This window comes from Aricia agestis, chromosome 7 (assembly GCF_905147365.1).
Source record: "Aricia agestis chromosome 7, ilAriAges1.1, whole genome shotgun sequence".
NCBI lineage: Eukaryota > Metazoa > Arthropoda > Insecta > Lepidoptera > Lycaenidae > Aricia > Aricia agestis.
The window spans coordinates 14,784,258-14,811,873 of record NC_056412.1 but is presented as its reverse complement, the minus strand read 5'-3'; the positions used below and the strand labels follow the sequence as shown (position 1 = coordinate 14,811,873).

Genomic DNA, 27,616 nt, shown 5'->3' with positions numbered 1-27,616 from the left:
AACATTACTATTCGTACTCCGTATGGTATCGTGTAGTAATTACAGTACTATAAATCAATATGAGATAGTACGGCGGTAGGGCGGGGGCGGGGGCGGGCGGGGACGTGCGTCACATTGATCGATGCAGTACTTGTTGCCGCCCCACGATGTGCCATCGTAGATACAGTAGAAGATATTTTTTATAAAATAAGGGGGCAAACGAGCAAACGAGTCACCTGATAGAAATCAACCACCGTTGCCATTTTTTATAAAATAAGGGGGCATACGAGCAAATGGATCACCTGATGGAAAGCAACTACCGTTGCCCATGGATACTAGCAACATTAGAAGAGCTGCAGGTGCCGGCCTTTTAAGAGGGAATACGCTCTCTTCTTGAAGGTTTGCAGGTCGTATCGGTTCTGGCTGTCCAGGTATACTTACCTGCGTATTTGTAGCAGTCAATTTTTCTACAAAATAGTTATAGTGTACTTACAGTATAAAATTTTTCATAAAGTTAACAACTCTCTCCGAGCGATCTTAAAATTGCGCCCGCGCCGTAGTGTAACCTCATAATTCTGCACAGCCTGTCAATTATTTGTTATTACAAAACAGAAACTTTTTATTGTCTTCCTAATTAATATTAATAATTATTTTAATCTTATATATAAAATTCTCGTATCACAATGTTAGGCCGCGTACTCCTCCGAAACGGCTTTACTGATTGTAACCAAATTTTATATGCATATTCAGTAGGTCTGAGAATCGGCTACTGGGTACTTTTTATATTGATAAGTGCATTTTCTGAATAAATAATAGTAAATTATTACAACTCGAGGCTGACGGCGACCATTGTTTGTGCGACGGGATAGCGATGGATGTTGCCATGGTGACATACTTATTTAGTCACTTCAATAAAATAATACGGGCGAATTTACTTTATATGGCAAAGAAACGTTTGCCGGGACAGCTAGTATTCTTATAAACTTATCCTTCAGCAGATGATAGAATATTCCCTTACATTAATAAAATACAGATGCAACCACAAACGAATCTATTCATAATGTTGTATCTATGGCCCTGTGTTCAACAGGCACAAAGGCAGGAATATATTTCAGTTTGGAGCTCACCCAAATATCCATGTATTATTTATTATTAAATAATAATTATGTGAGCTGCCATAATCTACAGGTTTTTTGAAAATTTAAACAAACTAGCTTTTTGTGACGAGGATTTTTAAGTACGTGACGTAATATGACAGCTGTTTGAAACGAAAAACCGTACGTAGCTCCCCCTGGTGGCAGATGGTATCTGTTATTTAGAGCTACACACTCAACTGAGATATATAAGAGCTCTAACAGAGCTTCATTTCTTTTTTTTTATCAACATCATAATAGGTATATTGTATGTGCCAAATTTTTATCACAAAACTAGCTGTAACGTTTTTTTTTTTTTTATGAAAGGGGGTAAACAGGCAAACGGGTCACCTGATGGAAAGCAACTTCCGTCGCCCATGGACACTCGCAGCATCAGAAGAGCTGTAGGTGCGTTGCCGGCCTTTAAGGAGGGAATAGGGTAATAGGGGAGGGTAGGGATGGGAAGGGAATAGGGGAGGGTAGGGAAGGGAATAGGGTAGGGGATTGGGCCTCCGGTAAACTCACTCGATCGGTGAAACACAGCGCAAGCGCTGTTTCACGCCGGTTTTCTGTGAGAACGTGGTATTTCTCCGGTCGAACCGGCCCATTCGTGCCGAAACATGGCTCTCCCACGTTCAAAATATTTTGCCTTATAAATTATTTCTATTGTTCTTTATCAATATAAAAAGTAGATTTAACCTATTCTCAGGCCTAACAAATGTACATACAAAATTTCATTAAAATCGGTTGAGCCGTTTTGGAGAAGTTCGCGCACTAATACCTGCTAATACTGTGACACGAGAATTTAATATATTAGATAGATGCATATATCCAAAACAACGCAAGAGGTAGGCCGTAGGAGGTGTAATGCTAAGTACTGACATGCGGTTTTGCTCGATAGTTTTACTGCAAATCGAGTAATAATGACTGTGTGGACCGCAAAACTGACAGCTCGAAGGCTCGCATCAAGTCGCTCGAAGGCTCGCATCGAGCCGGTTTGATGGAATGAAATATCTCGATTTAGAATAAAACTATCGAGCAATGCTGAATGTGTGGACGAAATCCCGAGCCGCGGGTTTTGCTCGACGTTATGGCTCGATCGAGCAAAACCGTATGTGAGTACTTAGCTTTATGTTGACTTGTAATTAACCAGTTTCATTTTTTTTTTTAGTTTGTTTTTTTTTTTTTTTAACGGACGTTGTTCGTAGAGTCCACATCCTGAGGATACTCCGGTGTTGGGGCGAAACGCGCGTCGAGGTTTTCAACCTGCATGGTGGTGAGGGGCCTTGCACGGATTTGCCAACATTATTGCTTGTGTGGTGGTGGTGTTTGCAAGTTCTTGCATGCGAGTGTACGCATAGGCAGTGTGGGAGGAGGGAGGTGCTGTACGCATGCCTATGCGTACACTCACTCATTTACTTAAAGGTGGAAGTTTATTTCGCGGAATATTGCTAAAAAAAAATAACAAACTAAATTTAAACTATGGATTTCCGCAAAGTAACGCCTGATTCCATTAACTAGTTTCATTTCTATCTCTCGCGACTCGTGAGTGATGTTTTTTTTTCTTTCTTATATTGAATCGGCAATATGTTTCAGTTCATTCGCGTTAAATGAAAGGTATTGCCGATCCTCATGATGATTTGTCTTTCGGAGCGAAAGACGCAAAATGTAAAGGGAAAATAAAGTACATTCCAAGTACAAGTTATCCGTGATATTATATTAAAACTGCTAGACATTATTACTGACTCCTTACTTGTTTGAATAATCATAATTAATCGGTCCTTCAATAATTTCTACTATATACACTTACAGTAAATTATACATATTCAATGAAAGACATAAAAATTTTAAGACGTGCCACTGAGGCACACCAAGAAATAAGTACGTAAGGAAGTGTACCGCCAGCAAAAGGCTGCACGCTTCATAAACCGAACTATTCTCAACTCGACAACTGACGACATTAACTTTTACTGCCCGGGTAGGGGGGCAGGGGGGGAAGAGAGAGGGAGGCCACATACACCTCGCCAAGCATAAATTATATGCTACGTTAGCTGTAGCTAAAGGTGCTGTTATGCGAAGTGATTTGAGACGAAGCGATATGAAGCGATCTGGCCAAAAACCGGAGCAGGCAACACCTATGTCCAGTGTCCACAATATGCAATTTCATCTTCAATTTTCGTGATCGTCTTTTTATTTAACTTTCGTTTGGCATATTCATTAATTGAATGCGTCAAAATCCACCCGCGTTGGTAAGAAAAGTGTCATAGCGTCGCGGGCATGCCTCAGGTGCGATGTTGACTGCGCTATAACGCATGCCCTTGATGAACAAAAAAGGCACAGTGTGGACGGACAAAGCTAACGCGTATGTTTCATTTAATTTCGTATCGTCAGGCGTCCTGTCAGGCTGGCTTGCAGTAAGTCAGACGTGCTAGAATAGGTTCTATATTTTTATTATATCATCTAGAGATGATAACGACAGATTTTATCTTATCTTATATCTTTAAACGAGCAATAATTCTTGTATATAATTGGAATCTCTTAATCGGCTCCAACGATTTTCATGAAATTTAGTAAGTATATAGGGGGTTTCAGGTGCGATAAATCGCTCTAGCTAGGGATCATTTTTTGAAAATGTCATTATATTCGTGTTTTATCGAATACCGAGCAAAGCTCGGTCAAATAGCTAGTTTTTATTATATCGTGCAAAATCTGCTATCAAACGTCTATTGCTTACTTATCGCCGTATTTTTTTAAATTACCAACATATGACGCGGCAATTGCGCGACCTTTCTGCAAAATATCTCTTTAGATCGTCATGCAGATCAATCGGTCGCCCCCTTTTGATCGAGGCAGTCTAACTAACCCCTAACATATTCTGTGGAAGCTATTAGCTATAAATGCAGCACTAAACCGCTGAACTGGACTTTTATAATCCGAAATGAAATTGTTAGCAAAAATATTTTCACTTGCCCTATTCAAAGGAAAAGTTTACGAGTTCTAAGAGCAAAAACTTTATCAAAATAAGTCGAAAAAATAAATATGTATCTACTTAATCAAAAATTTTATTACAAAATAATTAACTTTGATATTTTTTAAACAACCCACTTACAATCTATGTATTGGATTTAGAAATAGGCCGTACAGGCCGTGCGGCCTAGGGACGGCAGCGTTTATAGAGGGCCGAAAGATTTCGTACATGGGCGGAAATAAAGTGACTCATAAAAATATAAATTTGGCACTGCTGAGTGTTGGTATATAAATATCCATACTTCCATACTAATATTATAAATGCGAAAGTGTGTCTGTCTGTCTGTCCGTCTGTCTGTCTATCTGTCTATCTGTTACCTCTTCACGCCCAAACCGCTTAACCGATTTGGCATGGAGATACTTTTAGTCCCGGGAAAGGACATAGGATACTTTTTGACACATAAAAATGCACGGGTCCTGCGCGATAAAGGAGTTTTGGAGCAACGGAGTTGCGGGCATTATCTAGTTAAATATATAAAACACTTTTCATTAAAATATAGCAAGCTCGGTAAAGATCGTGCTATGGCGGTATCTCATATTAATGATTACTTTTAACTTTACGAGTGTTTATAAGATATAAGTTGGTAAGGTTCTTGCACACCTGAACTTGGTAAAACCTCTCTCTTCAACTTTTGATGCTTAAGTTCTTAAGCTGGGCATACACGAGCCATTTATTCGAAACAGTTGCAATTCACACACTTCAAATAGAAGGTTAATTTGTAGATTTTTGATACGACTTTTCATGGTGTTGTATTTTAATTAAAATTGCTAAAAACAATCATGAACGATGTTAGACCTTGAATATGCCATTTGGTTGTTCGGATGGCTCGTATATTTCCTTCTTTAAAGGTCCTTCATAGTACGATTATTTTACTAAGGTTGATGACAATTTTAGGATTCCGTGCCCAAAGAGTAAAAACGGACCCTATTACTGAGATTTCGATGTCTGTCCGTCTGTTTGTCTCCAGGCTGTATCAGTATCTCAAGAACTACTATAGCTAGACTATAGAAATTTTCATTGTGTATTTCTATATATAAAAGTTAATGTTTAAGGGCTGTCATACAAAAAAAAAACACAAATTTTGCCTACTTTTGCTCTGTAACGGTACGAGTCCGACTTGCACTTGGCCGATTTTACAATTTACTAAGTAAGTACTAGGTTACCATAAAAAGCCTATTTGAGTATAATATTGAATATCTCAGTCGTAAACGCGAATATTCCTGTGTTCCTGGTTTATAGTACCATCGTTATGAGGCTTAACACCTTTTTTATGGTGTTTATGTCCTTAGAACATAAAACTCAGTTTAGCGCTTTTTAAGATGCTATGTATTTAAAATGCCAATAAGACGCGGGAGGCAGGAAAACGATTTGTTAATAAATCCGTATGCGTTATTCAACAATAAAATGTAAAGAAAACTAGTACTAAGAAACTAGATACAAGAAAACTGGAAGAAATCGAAAAAAGTTTCTTATCCAATTGGAGTTAAAATGTTTCAGGGATGTTTTTTTCTTTATTCATAATCATACAAGTATAAAAATGTTTCATACAGAGTAAATTTTTTTAAATGCGTTTTATATTATGCAAACAAAATATTTTTAGTATGTCATGGGAATCTGATAACATTTGTGTTGGTTCAGTGCACACACAGAATATTGTTTTTTGTTTCGCAGTGCGCAGCGTCAATATTTCAAAAGACTTGAAAATAGGGTTGGTACTGAATGGCGAAAATGTGAAAACTCCGACCGAACGTATATTCGACAGAAAAAATTTCTATACAAGGAAGACGCCAACTACGTCAAAAACCTCATAAATGAAAGTGGCCAAGAACACAGAAGCGGGGCCATTAATTGGACCAGCTTTTTGCCTCCTCCATTATATGCAGAAAAGTCCCATCTACGCCTCTAGAGACAACTACTAAGAAGTGTAGCATTTTTTGTGTAGCTGAAATTTTTTCAAGTAGGAAAATTACGCTGTTAGCACACCCACGATGCGAGTGCGAAAAAGCGGCTAACAGATCTTCTATTTCAGACGTCAAACGGCAAAAATATGTTGCATCTCGCTCTGTCGCTATTTCTTCGTGTTTTCGCAGTTTGCATCGTTGTAATACTAACGATGTTACTGCAGTTGAATATTTTGGGTACATCTAGCAGTGTTATCATTATGCAATGTTTGAAAGCTAGTAACATTATCAAGCTGTAACTGTAGACTAAATACAACATCAATATGCTTCATACTTTAGCAATATAATATTATTTACTATTTGACGTGGGAGAGCCATGCTTCGGCACGAATGGGCCCGTTCGACCGGAGAACCGGCGTAAACAGCGCTTGCGCTGTGTTTCGCCGAGTGAGTGAGTTTACCGGAGGCCCAACCCCTTACCCGTTTCCCTCCTCTACCCTCCCCTATTTACTTCCCTATTACTCTATTCCCTCTTAAAAGGCCGGCAACGCACCTGCAGCTCTTCTGATGCTGCGAGTGTCCATGGGCGACGGAAGTTGCTATCCATCAGGTGACCCGTTTGCTCGTTTCCCCCCTTATTTCATAAAAAAAAAACATGAATACTATTCAGTCTTAAAATTGTTATGAAATAAAAATCAACGCTATAGAGATATTCAAGTTTTTCAATTATGATTCGAGTCAAACTTAGGTATGAAGGTGAAACAAAAAGTTTGTAAAGAATACAAAGTGTGTTGAGACCCTAACGTGAGTTACGCGCCTGAATACACATGGGAAGAAACGACAAACAAAGGTTCGCTCCAAACGTATTGTGCAGAGGTTCTCAAACTGTTTTGTTTCATATAACTTTTTCACTTCCACATTCAAAGTTTGGTTGGATCTGGTCGGCTCCTGAAGCTATACTACCAATTTCTACATCTCGAAATAAAATGAATATTTACTTTCGTTTTCATAGAAAGATTTCATAGATATCTACTTGGTTTTTACGAGTAACGCGCAGAACCTCCTAAAAATATTCAACTGGCCATAATTTATTGATAGGGGAAGTAAACTAACACTTAAATTTATTTGCATCCATACGACGTACCATACCCCGCTCACGATTATGGTTGATCATTGTTTGTCGATGTAGACCCCCGTCAAGTCTCACTTGAACCCCTGGGGGTCCATCTGGACCACCTTGGGAATAACTGGTATAATGTATAGGTATAACATAACTTCAATAAACATTTCGAAGTTGTACGTTATTGCTAATTACCTTGTCGCTTCATTAGTTTGTAGTTTGTGTATTCTATATTGCTTCACATGATTAGCGTTATAGCTTTCTTTATCTATCTATATATTAATACGTGAGCCAAAAACTTTGTATCCCTTTTGACGAAAAATAGGGAAACGTAGGTGAATGAAATTTTGCACAGTTATAGTTTATATGGCGAAGGAGTGCATCGAGCTAATATTATTTTGAAATTATGCTTTTATCATACATTTTTTTAACAAATAAAACATTACACACACTACAACACACACACTAGGAAAAATGACAGATTTCTGATTGACAAGCCTATACATACGAATTATACTCTTTTATTTATGGTTTAAGGTGACTAATTGAAAATGGATTATAGATTTTTTTTTATTAAATCTTAGATACTATTAGACAATGCTTACACGGCCAGTCTGAGATCAGCTGAGTACCAGTGACATGAGTTGAAAAAAAAATGATAGTCAATATTTTTTTTACAAAATATAGGTAGTAGTCCGACCTAATGTCGTTGAAACTAAGGTCGAATTTCGACCATTGGGCGATCTCTAGTTAAACTTAGTTACTTTTTATGTTTAAGGACAAACGGTAGTCGACAGTGGTAGATTAATATTCAAACTCATCGAGTTGCGATATTGAGAAATCTTTTTTATTTGGTAGAAATAAACTCAAAAAAAAAATCCGGGGTTAACAATATTTTTCTACGAAAAAAATTACACGCTTGTCACATCTCTCACATTTTTAAGAATGGGCTATTGAAGCAGATATCGTCGACGTAGAGTTAGCGATGTATCTGTATTAGATTCTATACACCAAACTGATATATTCTTCTAAATTTTTGAACAGATTTACCATATTGTACTATCCAAGCATATTATATCATAGACCTATTCATTCCAACGTTCCAAAATACAACCCAGTACACTGGCAAGGGCCCACTACGTAAAGAGTTTGATGTTATACATTCAAGTTGTTCCGAAATATTTTGGCAGTGCAATGACGTAGACCGTATATAACTTTGTCGGGATGTCATTGTGGCAAATGTGACATAGAATATTTTAAATAGTTGACACTATTGTCTCATCAGTTTGAAGTGGTGTCAGATAAATCACGTTACAGGCACTAGTCGGCACACTGGGCTATATTTCAGAACCTACGCCGTATGTACCCATGCTTTGTCACGTGAAACTCTCATATTTATGAATGCATAACCTTCCGAAGTCATCGATTCAGGCTCTAAAGGTTAATGCTGCCTTAAAGTTGCGTACGTGACAATCACCAGGTATTCCACACGTACAAAATTGGAAGTAATATCAATATCATTGTGTACTCCACTCATACATAATTTACAAACTTGTTTTCGTATGTAAAAAGTTTGAATATAAGTTGAATCACTTTGCATATTTGCATATTTAAGGTTGTGTTTGCTACAAATTCTATTAAAATAAAGTGCGACTAATTTAATACATTCAGCAGCCAATTTGATTAATCGAATCACTTAACGTAGTGAGAATACTATTTTGCTGTTTGATAGGAAACGGAATGGATTAAACGAGAAATTAATCTGCGTGTAGTAAAGCTTGACCGCTGTAAAGTCGACTCTCGTAGCGTACTCGTAGCATACATTTAGTATGCTACGAGGGTCGACTTTACAGCGGTCAAGCTATAGGTAACATTATAGCATAGTAGCTGACCCGGCAAATGTTGTTTTGCCATATAAATTATTTCTAGTATCAATATAAAAAAAAACTTTTCTCAGGTCTAACAAATGTACATACAAAATTTCATTACAATCGGTGAGCTGTTTTGAAAGAGTTCGCGCACAAACACTGTGACACGAAAATTTTATATATGTATATAATATTAAAATAAAACATACGTTTAAGTCCGTCTAGTGTTTTGTTAAAACGAAAAACATTCTTTATTTTAAGTTTTTAAACTCGGGTTTTTAACTTAGTTTTATCATGCGACCATAACGGGTTAAGTTTTCGCTAGACTATAAGTGAACTTCGTTAAAAGCACTTCCCCGAAGTTATCTTAAGAGATAACTAGTTAAAACACGTGATAATGGATTCATTTTAAAATATACTTAAAATTCTCGACTAAAAAATAAATGTGAAATCTTTTTTCTTCTCCTTTTGGCTTTTTTGATTTGGCTAACGTCGCTCTTAAAATAATCGTTCAATGAAGATTAAAACGTGGACAATATTTATAGAGTAATACAGATAAGGTAGGGCAGAACAACGTTTATCGGGGGGACAGCTATCGGGTCGAATATCTCGTCACATTAAAATCTACAACCGTATTTTGAAAATGTTGGCAAAATCAAACCCTTCATAATCGTTTTTTTTTTATAAAAGTTTCTACACCTCTAGATTTATTCACACAGTTTCATTATAACTGCATCAAACATTTTTAAAATGATGGCAAAACTCCCAGTACTTAAAACTCCCACGTATACGTGGGAGAGCCATGCTTCGGTACGAATGGGCCGGCTCGACCGGAGAAATACCACGTTCTCACAGAAAACCGGCGTGAAACAGCGCTTGCGCTGTGTTTCGCCGAGTGAGTGAGTTTACCGGAGGCCCAATCCCCTACCCTATTCCCTTTCCTACCCTCCCCTATTCCCTTCCCTTCCCATCCCTACCCTCCCCTATTACCCTATTCCCTCTTCAAAGGCCGGCAACGCACCTGCAGCTCTTCTGATGCTGCGAGTATCCATGGGCGACGGAAGTTGCTTTCCATTAGGTGACCCGTTTGCTCGTTTGCCCCCTTATTTCATTAAAAAAAAAATGGAAGGAAAACATTTTTTTCATAAAAGTTTCAATAGCTCTAGATGTATTTCGGCGGGGCTTTCAATTAAAACCGTCGCTGGCAAGTATTGGATACCAGTGATTGAACGCTCCGGCGGATTCAATATACTTCTTGTGTTTTTTGTACTCGTTAAAGAGGTGATCCATTGGCGAGGTAACGGTTTAAATAGTTGGTACGTTGGGTTGTTGGCTCGTGTTGGTAATCCAATATGCTCGATTTCGTGGTATGGCCGCTACTTCACAAGCAAACAATTGTTTGAAAATAGCGGGTCGAGCCGTTATTTAAATAATTTGTTATATATTATTGCTTGTGATCTCGCGGTGTAGCGGCCAAATCGCTCGTTCGCGTGGACGCATATAAATCCATCCTTAGCGTGCCGATGGGTTTTCGCAGCGTAAATTCAGAATTTCAATCATGCATAAAGGAGCTAGCAAACAAATCCGCCGCCGCCGCCAGTGTTTAAGTCCGCAGACTTAAATACTCCGTTGGTGATTTAAACCCTTGGCCCACGAGTTCGTTGGCGTACCAGCGCGGCGGTTTGCTCGCCAATGGATCAACCCCTTTGAGTTGAAAAATCAAACATACGAATCATTGACACATTGTATGCGGAATTTTGTAAATACGTACTTTTTATGTTTATTGTACTGTTTCCCACGGGAAATGTAATCTCGAAATCTGCTGGATTTTACATACAATAAATTTATCCCAGAAACTTCGAATAACTTTTGAGGATTGCGCGCTGTTTAGCCCACTGCAACAATATTTCGGGTATAAAAAATAGATGTTGACAGACTCTCAGATTTATAAATTTGACTGATCATCTTTAATTAAGCAGTAGCTCATATAGCCACAATCTATCATTGTTTTTGCCACACCTTATACCACTCCCAATTATATGAAACAAAGTCGCTTCCTGTTGCTTTCTTTCCCTATATACTTTGATCTTTTAAAATCCTCAACGGTCGGGACGGGACGGTCAATATATAGGTCCAATCAACACCCAACTCAACCAATCGACCTGTACCAGGTCCATCCTGGCTGACTTGTACCGGTTGGGGCAAAACAACGTTTGCCGGATCAGCTGAACAGTGCACTCAACACCCAACTCGAGTGCAGCATACGCCCTGAGGGACCGTCCTGGCTGACCTTTACCTGTTGCGCGCCGAGAGCGAGTGACGCGACCCAATGCGCCGCCGCCCGCGGTGCTGCCAGCCCCAAAGTAGTCCTTGTTGCATGGTAAATGTTGTCCTTAGATTATATTTGTAGGAAAATTTAGGTCATGAAACAGTAGTTTTGTGAATAAGATTGTTGCGTGGAACATTTTATCCTTAGATTAGGTAAATGTGTAGGAAATTTTGGGTTATGAAACATTTGTAGCTGTTATGAATAAGATTATTTAGTAGTGATACATAGATTGTGTTGTAGATACGTACTCGTTATATAAGTACTATTTAATTAATAGTAGATTATATAATATATTTTACGGTTGATTTATTTTACAATAATTTTGAATCGAAATTTTGTTTACGCATTCGATATTGCAAAATATGGGCATAGACGCAATGAGTCTTTTGTATTTTAATAATTTTCAATATATATAATCAACCTTTAACAAAACGTAAAATAATATCCTGCGGACAGGATATTTTGTGGGAAATTTTCCCTACATGAGGCAACACTATGCCCGGGCGGCGGCAGTTTGCGCGAGACGCGGTGCCGGCCGCGCGGCGCTGTACGCCCTAGCCCCGTGTACCCGAATTCACCCCAAAATCTTCCAATAAGTGCTCAAATATCCCCTAGGTATCAAAAAAGACCCCATCATAAAAACTCGTAGCGAAACCGTAGACCCTCTACGCGCGTGCTACGAGATTCGTAGCTCGTAGAGCCCTCGTAGATAATTAATTTCGCTTAATCGTGCGTGTATTTAAGCACCTTATATAATTGTGTAATCTTAATAGAAACAATTATATTATATAATTTTAGATTAACGATTAATAGCCTAAATAGAGAAATTGGGAGAAACATAAAATATTTTATTTATACTTTCGTAGCGTAAATACATTTCATAATATGTAATTTAATATTAGCCACAATCCAATAATTTCAATTATTTAATATTATTGTGTCAATTGTTAAAGTTTTAGAAGGTTGTTATATCAAACCGTACCTACAATAATAAACGTAGTAGCTTATTTAATATAGTAGAATAGTATTGTCATAAAATATTTTAGTACTCAATCTAAGTTAGATTGAAAATCATACGAATTGAATAAGAAAAATTGTGAAACTCTCACCGGACATCCGGGGCGAGATTACTCTCATCTGATGAGATTTACTCGCGGAATAACTTGTGAGATTAAAAGGAGAGTCGTTATTTAAATCCCCCTGCGCAACAGTTTGGTTCACTCCGGGCTAAAATGTACTCTTTTATTTATGAATCCAGTTCATTATAAAATATTATAAATTGTACACTTTTATTATGAACCGAGTTCATTATGATATAATGAGATAATGGAAAAGGATCATTATAATACGTTTGTTTTTTTTTTTTAATGTTGGGCGTAACGTTGTGCTCAAATCGGTTGTTTTAAGAATAAGAACTTTTATCAAAAATATAGTAGATACAATAAAGATAATTCAAATTAGCTAAATTTCTATTTCATACAAGGTAATAATGAGTTAAGGATGAAAAGATTTTCCGATGTACCTTAATATTTATTCTGTACCTATCTTAAAATCGGTATTATAAGTATCGATTTCCATTTTTCTTACTCGACATTAATTACGGGAAATGAAAATCGAATTTCTATATCGATATATGAATATTTACTTTAGTTTTGTTAAATTATTTATATTTATGTTTCTGTAGATTATTGTTATTGTTAATTTTATATTCTGAATAGTGTACCTAATTATCTTAAAATTTATCATATTTAGATTTAACATATATTTGTAGATTTTATTTTCACGCTTATAAAATTTTTAAAGTTAATTAATTAAAAGTAGGTGTTAAAAATGTTATACCTTTTCATAAAATAATGTGATTGTATTCCATGCCGTTTAATATTAAAATTTGTTATGCCATGGTTAATTGAAAGGTTCTTAATTGAAAGATAACATTTTGTATTAAATTTATTAAATTACGAGCTTTTGCCCGCGGCTTCGCTCGCGTTAAGAAGTATTATTATATACAAACTTTCATCCCCTATTTTAACCCCTTGGAGGTGGAATTGATCAAAATCCTTTCTTAGCGGATGCCTACATCATAATAATGTTTTTTTTTTAATAATTTGTTGATATGTTTCCACGAAATTTAAACTTGCATATTACAAAAACTTTTAAAATATTCTAAACCGAATATTATAATATTTTATAATCATGAACCAATCTTCACTAATATTATTAAGAGGAAAGGTTTTTGTTTCGCAAATTCTGGCCTGATTTTAATGAAAGCCACATACCAATGAAGCTGGGATTTCTTTCACAGCATCACGCCAGCATGGCTCGACTGGTTTTGATCACATTTTGCACAAATATAGAATAGACCACGGGGAAGGAAATATTACGGAAAAATTCACGGTTCACTGAAATTTTATATCACTCGTATGATCGCGGAAACAGCTAGTTTCATATAAAATTGATAACTATTAATCCATATAAGTCAAGTTCAAATCTCTGGGGTCATATTCGTCGCGATAACATCGCTACTGTGTCACTGTTTGATTTATAACTTCTACCTATTAAGTGGATTATTCGACCCTTGGGTATCGACATGAAATATTATGATGATATGTGGCAGATTTATCAAAATATATATTTTTTTAATTTTTAATCCTCAAATAAACTCGCCTAAAAACGTTGGCGGTCGACGATGTTTGTTGATGAATGGTTTAAAATTTAAATAGTTTTACTGCCAAATAATGTCCATAATTAGGTACCTTATTATAAGAAATAAAAAATAATATAATAAGAAATAAAAATAATATAAATAGGATACAAATTCTAACAGCTTATATACGCGAGAGATAATGCTGAAACATACACCTAAATACATCTTACTGTCTTCTTATGATTTTGTAAAAAAAACTATGATGAAAAAAACCCAAATATTTATTGTCTTTACGCATTAAAAAAGTTGATAACTTATTTATAGCCATTCTCTTAATTAATACATGATTGTGAAAAAGACTTAAACTAATTAAAGATGTGAGTGGAAGAACCAGATATCTAACATTTTATAACATAAGGCCTATAACTAATTTTTCCCTTATAATTTAAAATCACCTTGTTACTTACCTACTTAATCATCTCGCTAATATTATATCTGGCTACACATACAATCCACTTTTTTTTTTTTAACTCATTTTACCGGCCTCCTCTATTTGTGCGAAACGACGACATTTTTTTACTGTTACTTGCCTGCTTTATGGTTAATCTACAAACAGCTAATTCGTATAATTTTGACAGCCCCAACGCGAAAAGACTATAAGACGTCTCAGATCAATTATGATTGATATGAAGTATGAGGATGAGGTCACGGGAGGACATCACGTAATCAATATACGGTGTACGGTGTCTGGCGCGTGGGCGACTGTTTACGTCGCAACGACCACTGTAGGGCGACCTGGGAATACTAACTATACATACAGAACCAGAGCTCTTGGATGCTGGTCGGTTGTATACTATAGCTGGCTTAGCGAGAGCTGTCGTGGGAAGAAGGGTGTAGGGAGTTAGAGGTCTTGAATGCTGGACGCACCGTCTGAAGTATTACTATTAAATACTCTATAGTGTTTAATAGTATTCTATGATGGATAGTTATGAACAGTACAACGTGATCTATCTTGCTTGAATAAGTACGAGTCTTTTTGTTTGTAGTTAATTTAACTTGTATGGTTGGTGTACCCCTTTTTGACGAACTACTAGTCTTCAGTTTTTTTGTATGAAACCTGCGTTAGCAACGTTGTGTACTTTTCTGGGGGCACTTTTACGAGAGTAGACCGGCACGACGTACCTAGAAAGGAAAATCTTTTTTGGAGATACTTTGAGTCCCATGAATGGAATACTTTTTATCCCGGAAAAATGTACGGTTCTCTTGCGATAAATCAATGTTTTTTTTTTAATGAAATAAGGAGGCAAACGAGCAAACGGGTCACCTGATGGAAAGCAACTTCCGTCGCCCATGGACACTCGCAGCATCAGAAGAACTGCAGGTGCGTTGCCGGCCTTTTAAGAGGGAATAGGGTAATGGGGGAGGGTAGGGAAGGGAAGGGAATAGGGGAGGGTAGGAAAGGGAATAGGGTAGGGGATTGGGCCTCCGGTAAACTCACTCACTCGGCGAAACACAGCGCAAGCGCTGTTTCACGCCGGCTTTCTGTGAGAACGTGGTATTTCTCCGGTCGAGCCGGCCCATTCGTGCCGATGCATGGCTCTCCCACGTATAAATGTTGGTCCAATAGAGTTACTAGCCTCCAATTTTATATATTTTACAACATATTTGTAACATAATATATGTTGTAAAATATAAAACGGATTAAAAGCTGTTGTAGGTTCAATATAATATTTTGTATTAACGACACATGTTTTAGAACAAGTTGACCTACTAACATTCGTCTTACAATACATAGATCGATACAATACATAGGCTATTATATCGTATGAATTATGACTTCGGTCGATTTATCAAACGTAAACTGAAAAGGCCATGCGACTTTGTATAGGAAATGAATTTCTCATAATTAACTTCTACTGTTATTTAAATATGAACGCCTTAAATTGGCAGGTAGATCAATATAAAATACATCAATTTCGTGCTTCATTTTAAGCGACAAAAAACTGGAGGTAACTTTTTTTCCACGGGGAGGGCGGGAGAATCCTCGTGGATTCCTTATGGGCCGGCCCATATGGAATGGATATATGCGACTTTACTGTGGTGTTACCCAATTACCTACGGACTAAACTTCCTTCTGGTCTGCTGTCAAATTGCAGCACCAAAAAACTGGAAGTATCAGGTCAAAGCGTATTTTTTGTGTTACGAACGAATAACTTGAGAGCTATTTTTTAATGTTACCAAATGCCCATTACCAAAGAGTTGGTGATAGGCGTTGGTAATGGGTTAATGTTACGTATCTTGACACAAGCAACACAACCGGTATAAATATAGCAAAATTAATGTTTCATTGAAATGAATAATAATAATAATAGCTCCCCACACCGGTTTCGGTGACAGTGGCCGATTTCATTGAAACCAGGCCAGCTACGCAGGAGTAATTTTATAGTGCCCAAGTGTGTGCGCAGCACACAAGAGCACTCTCTATTCTTTTACTCTCATAACCCAGTGGGACGGCAGACCGACACGACTGGCAAGAGATCAGGCGCAGGACCGACATTTTACATGCCCATCCGACGCATGGATCAACTTACTTGTCAGACAATCAGGTGATCAGCCTGCATTGTCCTAACTAAACTTGGAAGTAACAAGTTTCCAACGCGGGAATTGAACCCTCGACCTCCGAGTCAAGAGCCGCGCTCTATACCACTAGACCACGGAGGCATCATAAAATTTAAATGAATATAAATATTTCAAACCTACACTATAAATTTCAAAGAAGACGTAAATTACTTGTTCGTACATTTACATTCATAAACCTTATTTTTCATACTGCGGGTACAAAGCTAAATAAATAAGGTACATGATATTGCCGGCGGACATTTCTCCTACCTCACATAAATCTGCAATACTAAGAGGTTTTCATTTATCTCGCAATACGCTGGCCATTTGTAGCGACCCTCATTATATTACCTTTATAAAACCTTATGACAAGTATAAATAATACAGTGCATTATTAGTATTTCTTATGCTAAATACTCACATACGTTTTTGCTCGATAGTTTTACTCGAAATCGAGCAAAAACCACCGTGTGGACCGCAAAACTCACAGGCTCGCATCGAGCCAGTTTGAAGGCTCGAATCGAGCCGGCTTGACAAATTTTTTGACACTAGTTTTTATTATTCGTAGCTAATTTCCTGCTGCTGCGAACTGGAGTAAAAGTATCGAGCAATGGAGCCCGAGCCTTGGTTTTTATTCTACGTGATTGCTCGATCAAGCAAAACCGTATATGAGTACTTACACTTATGCTAAGTACTCATACACGGTTTTGCTCGAAAGTTTTACTCCGAATCGAAGGAAAGCTTCGAGCCGGCTCGATGGAATCAAATATGTCAAATATGTCAATATTTGACATATTTGATTCCATCGAGCCGGCTCGAAGCGAGCCTTCGAGCTGTCAGTTTTGCGGTCCACACGGTGGTTATTGCTCGATTTGGATTAAAACTATCGAGAAAAACCGTATGTGAGTACTTAGCATTACATTATTCTTATACGGGGTGTGTAACATAGTGATAATAGTGATAAATTAGGGTTCGTGTGTGTCCTTTATATAGCAGTCACTGTAAACGTAGTAGCGCTGAAAGTGTTACTTTAAAATTATGATGTAAGGGCATTTTTTATAGAGACATAGAAGTCAAAAGCAACTCTTGCTTGCTCATCCAATTGATACTGAAATGAAATTGTTTATTTTTCTAAATCGATACCGCCGGCTTTCAATGGTACAAGCGGGGATAAAAAAGTTTAAAGGGGATATTTTAGCCTTAATTGGTATTTCGTTATGTATTTACATAATAGTACCTGATCAGCAATAAAGTGTTAAAATAGTGACAACGAATATCGACCTAATAGATTTAAGAGGCAAAGACATCTCCTAAAACTTTAAAGACTGTGGCCTAAACCGACGTAGCGTTTTAAAAAAAAATAAGTGTCAAGAAATGTCAACATGAGTGGCCTAGGCCCCCCTGGTGTGTGGGCGGCGCACAAGCGACTGGAATCCTGGGCGAAGGCGGCCAGGGAGAGGACATCCAGCGCCAGCAGTGGGCAAAGTCACAACTCCACTGACAGCTTCGGCGACGACAAGTATCATGGCAGCCCCAGCGTAAGTGACAGTGACATTGTTTTTTTTTCGGTACCATACTTTGTTGCAATGGAAATCTGAGAACGAAGTACTTTTGTGGATGCTTCTAGTTTCGCGAGACGTAACTGACTGGTTATACGGTTTGGAGATAAATTACCTAACCGGAAACTTTGTCGTGATACTAAGGCGTTCTTCACATAAGGCGTGCGCATTCCTAATATGGGATAAGCCTTATGTATCATCAGCAGAATAGATTCATAGGCAATTGGAGGATCAATATTATTTGGTTGCGTTATGTCAAGTCAATGTTAGTTTGTGGTCTGTAGGTCCTCTTAATTTCTATAATAGTACATATCCATAGAACTTACGCTTCTGAAATGTCACGGTAATGTACGCGCTTAATCTATACGCACAGTATACATGACTCATGTACCTTTTTAGTTTTCTATCATCCGCCTTCAAACTTTCAATTATTTTCAAACCTTATAAAACTAAGATTGAATTCTTTCTATCCAGTCGACTCTGCAAAGTCTGGTAAAAGAATATGTGCTATATTTACCAGCGCAGAATGTTCCCCTGTGTTTTGCTCGTAGCCGTTAGGATTCTAGCGAGAATAGTGCCAGTGTTTCTTACAGCTATCATAAAACCCACACTGCGGTAATGTCTATTTAGAAGCCTCGTTTCTCCTTGGCTTTATTTCGTCAAATACTTTTTCATTATATTTTTTGTTAATTATAGAGTAAAGTTTTTTGAGTGACGCAGTATGATATCGGATTAGTAAAATATATCGGATTAGTATAATGTTAAATTATGAAATCTATATACAGTGTGTAACAAAAACTAGTAATAATACTTTAGGGTGTGTACATGTTCCTTGTAGAGAGTTCACTGTGAAAGTAGCAGCTCTGAAAGACGAACATTTTTTTCACTTTTGTATGGGGCAAGGGCCCGAGCGTCACGAGTTTTCCCATACAAAAGTGAAAAAAATTTTTGGTCTTTCAGCGCTGCTACTTTCACAGTGAACTCTCTACAAGGAACACGTACACACCCTAAAGTATTATCACTTGTTTTTGTTACACCCTGTATATATAAAACTCAAAGGTGACTGACTGATTGACATAGTGATCTATCAACGCACAGCCCAAACCACTGGACGCATCGGGCTGAAATTTGGCATGCAGGTAAATGTTATGACGTAGGCATCCGCTAAGAAAGGATTTTGATAAATTCCAACCCCAAGGGGTTCAAATAGGGGTTGAAAGTTTGTATATAATAATACTTCTTAACGCGAGCGAAGCCGCGGGCAAAAGCTCGTTTCATATAAAACGTTTCAGGGGCCGTAGAACCAAAATGTTTTGAGACTCAAACAATTGAAAGAGAATGCTGCGTCTTGCTCTAACAACCTCATTTCACGTTTGTTAGAGTAAGACGCGGCATTTTCGTTCGATTGCTTGAGTCTCAAAACAGTTTCGTGGTACGGCTCCAGGCACCAGTTTGGATGCCACGATGCCACGGACAGACAAACAGACAGACAGACGCATACGTCAAAATTATAACATTCCTCGTTTTTGTCTACATATGTGTGAAGTGACATTAGTTTTAGTATATTAAACATATTATACTTACTTTTTCGTCTTTATTTTCTGTGATATCTGACAAAACTTATATACTAAAAAAGACGCTATTAGGCACACCGCACTTAAGGCATAAGGGCATTTTCTGACTATCGCATCACATAATGAAGTATAGATGCTTTTTGATTGTCACTACACAAAACTGTCCAAATAAAATCAGCCTTAACTTTAAATATTTATGTTACGTAACGTGATTAAGGTTTCCACATGATATGACAGATCGTTTATTCTGCTTTAAAATCATGAGCAACTTTATTTAATCGGCTTATACGCCGTTTTAATTAAATCCATTCGCCGGTTAAAAATATCGGACACGGCTCCGATAATTCTGAGGACATTTCAGCGTCACATTTTCCTTGGGTTTTTTTACCCCTTTTATTGGATTAAACTAGCCGTTTAACTCGTGTAATTTTTTACGCTTTAGCTTTAAAAGTATTAATTGCTTGAGATAAAACAGTAGGATTTAGAAGAAAATGTTATCGAATAGCTCAAATGTTTGAGTACTCGTAATATGAAATTATCATCCTGTATTATTCTACTATCAGAGAAATTTTAAGTTAATTCCTAGGCAGATGGGGGACCTACGTAGTTTGGTCGCGTTACATCAAACCCAGCCGACAGATCACAATTAACATTGAATTAATAATAATAATAATAATCTTTATTTCATTTACAAAAGTTACAGTTGAAGTACAATGATGGAAGCTAGGTAGCTTCACAATGTTGCCTGATACAGGCTAAGCCTACTAGGTAGTAGGCTTAGCCTGTATCAGCCAACATCCCATCTACTTTCCACATCTACAAGGGAAATAAAGAAATCTTTTAAGTAAAGTGAAGCAAACTAATCTTAGATACTACTAAACTCTTAGTTCTAATACAGACTTATTATATTATAACAAAAAGCTAAGATAAAAAAAAATGTTACAAAATTACAATATAAATTTTTAGGAAAACAATCTTATGTACATAATATTATTATATTTTATTATCTACTTATTGATAGTTTTGTATATGTGTGTGTGTGTGTGTGTGTGTGTGTGTGTGTGTGTGTGTGTGTGTGCACGTGTATGTGTATACAATATTTAACTATTTTTTATACGTGGGAGAGCCATGCTTCGGCACGAATGGGCCGGCTCGACCGGATAAATACCACGTTCTCACAGAAATCCGGCGTGAAACAGCGCTTGCGCTGTGTTTCGCCGAGTGAGTGAGTTTACCGGAGGCCCAATCCCCTAACCCCTACCCTATTTCCTTCCCTATTCCCTTCCCTACCCTCAACTATTCCCTTCCCTTCCCTTCCCTACCCTCCCCTATTACCCTGTTCCCTCTTAAAAGGCCGGCAACGCACTTGCAGCTCTTCTGATGCTGCGAGTGTCCATGGGCGACGGAAGTTGCTTTCCACCAGGTGACCCGTTTGCTCGTTTGCCCCCTTATTTCATAAAAAAAAAAAAACTATAGTTTAATCGGCTCAATTATTTTCTCTACTTCATTGTAGCTTAAAGTTAACACGATGACGACTAGATGACGTGGGTTTTTCAACAGCCTAGGAATCAATTTCCTCGATGGTACTATCAGATGAGACTTGATTCATAGGCAGATGGTGGACCTACGTAATTTGGTCCCGTTTTGTCAAACCCAGCTGACAGATCACGAATTACATTGAATTGACATAATCCGACCAAACAACGTAGGTCTGTAAACTGTCTATAAATCAATTTCTTCGCTGGTACATAATATTTATCTGAGTTGAAGTCAAATTTCATTTACATTTATTTAAAATCTTTTAAATAAATGCAAACTAAAAAGTACCAAACCATAATATTTATTTTTATAGATCATGAAAACATGAAAGCTGTAAATCTTTGATTGAAAAGCAATCAAAGATTTTACTGCGCTTTGATAACCCCGAGGCAGACGCTGGCTGCATAAATAAAGCTGTAACTTCAGCAGTCGCAGTAAAGTTTTGTAGTGGCCGGACGGAAAACGCCGCCGGACCAATTGTACCAACTTGTCCCATTGATTGAACAAGTGGTTTCACTCATATCGTATCGACGGACAATATCTATCATAATTTGATTTGTGTACATTTTTCTCTGCATCATTATATTTTTTAGTATTGGTTTCGGCAAGTGCAACGTGAGAAGAGAGCATGAAGTCCTTCCTGTAGACAGACAGGTTATCGTAACATTTTCAAGACCAAAATATTATTTCAACGGGTCTGTCTACAGGAAGTCATTCTCACTTCTCTGCATTCGCCATATATAGATATCACAAGTAAGTCCTACGTATTTCAAACTTATTAAAAATATCAATAGACACATCAAAAACATAAAATCACAAATATATTTTAAGTATCAAACTGAAATCGCAGTCGCTTTAACTAACAATTTGTGTGATTGAATTTATGTAGAGAATAAATAAAAAAGTTGTATGCCTCGCGGGCCGACTCGCTCGTGAACAATTAATTAAAAAGTAGCTTGGGACTGCCACGAATAAAGAAAATTAAAAGTACAGAGAAAGAAAAATAAACGAAATAGTGGGAACGACAAAGCATAGCGAGAATTGGAGGGCTTTTAATGTAATTCACATTTTTTAGTAAAAGTAAAAATCTCAGGGGACAATTCTTATTAAATCTTATCTATCTTCTTACGAGATGACTGAGCGAAATGTGAATACTGCCACGAAATATCGTGCTATTTTACAGCAATTGTTCTTAATAAAAATACGACTGATTTTGTCGGTTTTGACACAAAAATAAAGAAAAATAGGGAAACAATCCTTTCGGCACCCCTAAGTTGATATCATTTAAAATCTATTTAGATTCTTTATCGGCATCTTATTCAAATAGATATTACGCAAGTCCCCGAAATCCTCGCGAAGTTCCCATTTACAAAAAGTCTTTGTTTTGTTACGATTATAAATTATTTATTAAATTATGTAAGGAAAGTTTTGAGCTATTTTAAAATACAGTTGCTATTCCGTAGCGTTCGAGGGACGTACTGAATTATAAATTACCACAATACTGCAATATGAAAAATGAGCCAGCCATCGGAGACGACACTGCCAGGGCTGTCAAAAGGATTTTATTTATTAAAATTTAAATTATCTCAAGGCTGAGCTGCAAATTGTATTATTGATTTTCATTGATGGTCTACCAATAGGCAAATAGTTTGTAAGCTGGGATATAACATTTGGAAGGCTTTTTAGGACTTAGGTCGTGCCTCGTCGTGGCTATGGTACCCTGGGATTATGTGAGTCTCCTAACCCCCAAAAACCTGCGAATTCCTTTTGCAACGTATAATGTTTCATAATATTTTGTTTCCTTTAACAAAATATTAAAGGAAACAAAATATTATATAAAAAGTTGGCGAAAAATACTTTTTTTCTCACTTTTTTGTCCCCTGTTTGACTATTCTTAACAACTTATTCGCGACTGACAACCCTTAAGGCTTCTCCTTGCTACACATTACTTATTTATAAATGTTCAAAATGGATATATTTTAAAAGTTAAATTCTTTTGAGACAAACCAGCTGAAGGAATTCTGGAATTGATGACGTGCTTGTTCTTCTGATAAATAAAAATATTATTTGTGTAAAACGTGCTACGGACTTTTAAAAAGGAGAATGTCCATAAAAGTATTGATCAAAAACCTGCAGTAAATGTTTACTAAATAATATAATTTTAAACAATCACCAAGTATTTAAAAAGTCGTAAGTAATTGACTTCACATAAAGGAATCTTTGATATTATTAACGACGATTTTAAAAATGATATGGCTCAACTTAATACGAATTCCTGTTTGTCTATGGCAATTCTCTGGTATTATTATCAATATAAGGCTATTTAATGGCTAATAGTAACAATAACAGAATAAAAATAACTGAATATAATAATATAATAGAGTTTCTTAGAATGGGGTGTACACTGTACACTAATGATTGGGGTGGTATACACTATAGTGCAGCCTGCCGATCTGTTAAGGAGATAGTTTTGAATGAAACGAGTTGGGTATTTATTTACTATGTGTGTTCTACTTTGCTATTCATAAATTATTTCAATCCGTTCTGTTTTTTGGCTATAGGTATTAGTTCCGCCTATATAGCAAGCCACATATACTATTATGAAGTAATAATATATTAACGAAACATACTGGACTTGTGTGATACACATAGTATATAATTTTACTTTTTAAGAACTTGCTTAATGAATATACTAAGAATAAGCGTGTATGTTTAATGTAAGAAGGATTCCTTGCTTCTCGTATAACAGATATATTGTCATTCAAATTCAATACTCTATTATAAATGATTATAATAGAGGTTTAAATTGCCCTTCAAAATAACTACCACGATCAAAGACACCCACGGTGTAGAGTGTTGAAGACGTTTTAAAAGGGTTAACTTTATAGTTAATGGTAAATTTTCTTCGCTAGTTTTATACAAAATATTTCTTCTCGGCAATTCCCTTCGCAATAGCGTTCGGTTAATTATAATGAAAAGTCGTGCGGCTGACAGGTAGGATAGGGAGATATTTTCAGTTTTTTGATATTTTTCCAGTTGAAAAACCAGTTTTCTGTGCAGCTATTTTTATCCGATTCAATACTGACACAAGCTTTGACGAGGAGCAATTGCATTTGCTACGAACATTAGATTAGAGGGTGCGTATTTTTAGAGTTCGCTAGGTTTTTTTAATACTAGACGTTCCGCGCGGCATCGCCTGCGTAAATTAGATATTTCACAGACAAATTAGTCCACAAAAATAGCCTATGATCCTTCACGTGGTCTACTTCTTATCTGTGCCAAATAACATAAAAATTGCTCCGTTCGTGCTCAGTTCGTGAGATAAACTCTTTCAAATAATTTCCCCCGTTTTTTCCACATTTTCCTCTATTTCTTCGCTCCTATTAGTCTTAGCGTGATAAAATATAGCCTATAGCCTTCCTCGATAAATGGGCTATCTAAAACTGAAAGAATTTTTCAAATCGGGCCAGTAGTCCCTGAGATTAGCGCGTTCAAACAAACAAACAAATAAACTCTTCCGCTTTACAATATTAGATAGACTAAACTAGATGACGCCCACAACTCCGTTGCGCTGAAATTTGTTAATCGCGTGTGAACCGTGAATTTTCCGGGATAAAATGTATTGTATGTCCTTTCCCGGCACTTAAAGTATCTCCGTACCAAATTTTAGCAAAATCGGTTGAGCGTTTTTGGCGTGAAGAGATAACGGACATACACACTTTCGCATCTATAATATTAGTTTGGATATGGATATTTCTATACTAAATGTCGCCCGCAACTCCGCAGAGTGTCGTTTCTCGCGCAGGTAGTAGGATCCGAACATTTTTCCGCAAAAAACTATCATTTGTCATTTTCCGGGCGTATCTAGAGTATCTCCAAACAAAATTTTATCTCAATCGGTTCTGCGACTTAAACGCCAAGAGATAATAGATAGACGGACTTGTGCATTAGTAAGTATTCAAGCTAGAAAATAATTATATCAGAAACCTCAATATGATTTTTGAAGACCTATCTATAGATACCCCACACGCATAGGTTAGATGATATATTTTTTTTATTTCAGTTTTGTACCTATCCCCTAAAATTTTTAATAATTTTTCCATTTTTGTATCAAAATCTTAATGCGACTACAGACTACAGAGTACCATTGAAACTTACCAAGTTTCAATAGTACTCCTATAGTTTCGGAGGAAATTGGCTGTGACATACGGATGGACAGACAGACAGACATGACGAATCTATAAGAGTTCCGTATTTGGCATTTGGTTACGGAACCCTAAAAATAATATCCGAATTGTATCAAATGCAGTTGCAGTTGAGAGTAATTTGCAATGGAAATTGAGATTAATTCAATGTGCGTGGGATCAATGGACGTGAGAGAGCCATGCTTCGGCACGAATGGGCCGGCTCGAGTGAGTAAGTTTACCCACTCACTCGGAGAAATACAGCGCGTAGCGACTGCATCCAAACTGCACCATCCCGTGCGCTCACTCTAACCTTGTTTTTGCTGCTAATTCCATGCGCGGGAGAGCGGAGCGTGCGGGCGGGTGGGATGGTGCAGTTTGGATGCAGTCGGTATGCAGTTCACACGACTGCACGCCAACTGCAACTGAACTGCAATCCGACTGCGCGTTTGGTTTGCAGTTCTATTGCAGTCGTGTCAACTGCATTCAAACTGCACTTGAATTGCAATTTGCGTTTGGATTGCAGTTGAAATGCTGTCCGTCTGTATAGACCCTAAATGACAGCGCGACTGCGCCGCCGCTATTTAAATAAATCGTTACGTATGTTGTTTGCTTGTGATTCCGCGTTTTAGCGGCCAAACCGCGCGTTCGCACCGTTACATATTGTCAACTTGCAATAACTTCGACAGCACAATCCGAAATTAAAATGTATGAGATTTGACGAAACTTAAAAGCCATTTCAAAGTGATAAGTCGCTTGCTTTATGTCAAACAAACATTTTGCTTTCGAACTTCGCCATCGAAATTAATCTAAGTGCACCTTGAATAACCACTGTGGGTACGGCCCGATTTAAATTGCTTTATGTCAAACAAACATTTTGCTTTCGAACTTCGCCATCGAAATTAATCTAAGTGCACCTTGAATAACCACTGTGGGTACGGCCCGATTTAAATTGCTTTATGTCAAACAAACATTTTGCTTTCGAACTTCGCCATCGAAATTAATCTAAGTGCACCTTGAATAACCACTGTGGGTACGGCCCGATTTAAATTATCTTAGAGTAGACCTTAGTGTTTAGGAGAGTATTATCGTACAACTTGAATGGCAAGTTCTTTAGTGCGCTGCGAGTAAAAGTCTACATTTCTTCCAGTAGATTATCATTTCATCGCCACAATGAACGTCAAGCAATATTCTACAACTTCGACAGTGAAGTTAAAAATAAAAATGTATCATGTTGCTGACATTAATGGCGCTTACCTTGCATCAAATTCCATTTTCTTATTTCGCCGTCGAAGCTACCCAAATGCTATTTGGCTAACCTGGTTATTCAAAACTCGTTAAAACGTAATCTATAACCTATTTTAGAATAATTATTCTACTACGCCTTTATATATTACTAGCGACCCGCCCCGGCTTCGCACGGATATAAAATAATATATATAGCGTCACTCACTCACCGGTGGTAGGCAACGTAGTTTCTTCGTTCGACTTTCAAAAAGTGTATCATGATACCCATTTTGAATAAAAAGATATTTTATTATTTTTTTTATTTACTGAAAAAATGATTAAAATTTAAAATCGATTCAGTAGTTTTGATTTATATTCATTACTACCCGTGGCTCGCAATAATGGCCGGTACCGCCGCAAAAGCTACGTACCGCAATTTTTTAATCTATAATATCTTCGAAAATATTCATTTAAATCATATGCTGTAAAGAGCCATATAGCTGATCTATACAATGTATTTAAAGTTTTTAATTAAAATAAGGATTATTGCCGTATTGGTTAAAATCGCTTCGAAAATTAGCCATTATTTGTAGTAAAAAGTAAATGACAAAAAAATGTTATTGTGGGATATCCTTAAGACTTAAGAGATAGACATAATATACCATCGCGGAGTTTTTTGTTGATCTTTTCATTGTGTACAATACTTGGTACATTATTTTGATAAATCTCGTAGGGTTCAGTCTGCATTTGCAATGTAAGCGGAAAAAAATGTAATTATTTGCGACATCAGATTAGAAACCTTAAAAATAACAATATTTCTCCACTATTTAATTATTGTTAATATACTTACAAACCTTCCTCTTGAATTACTCTATCTAGTAAAGAAAACCGCATCAAAATCGGTTGCGTAGT

General features: G+C 37.0%; 1 protein-coding gene across 1 annotated transcript in view; it reads left to right on the top strand.

Annotated features, from left to right (window-relative positions):
• The first annotated feature begins 11,927 nt into the window (after positions 1 to 11,927).
• The window catches only part of LOC121728909 (synaptotagmin-5-like), a 49,445-nt gene continuing 33,756 nt past the window's right edge, over positions 11,928 to 27,616 (top strand). The window contains exons 1-2 of the mRNA XM_042117237.1: positions 11,928 to 11,973; positions 17,856 to 18,159. Of these exons, the coding sequence (XP_041973171.1) occupies positions 18,004 to 18,159 (156 nt within the window). The 5' untranslated portion in view covers positions 11,928 to 11,973; positions 17,856 to 18,003. The remainder of the gene's footprint in view (positions 11,974 to 17,855; positions 18,160 to 27,616) is intronic.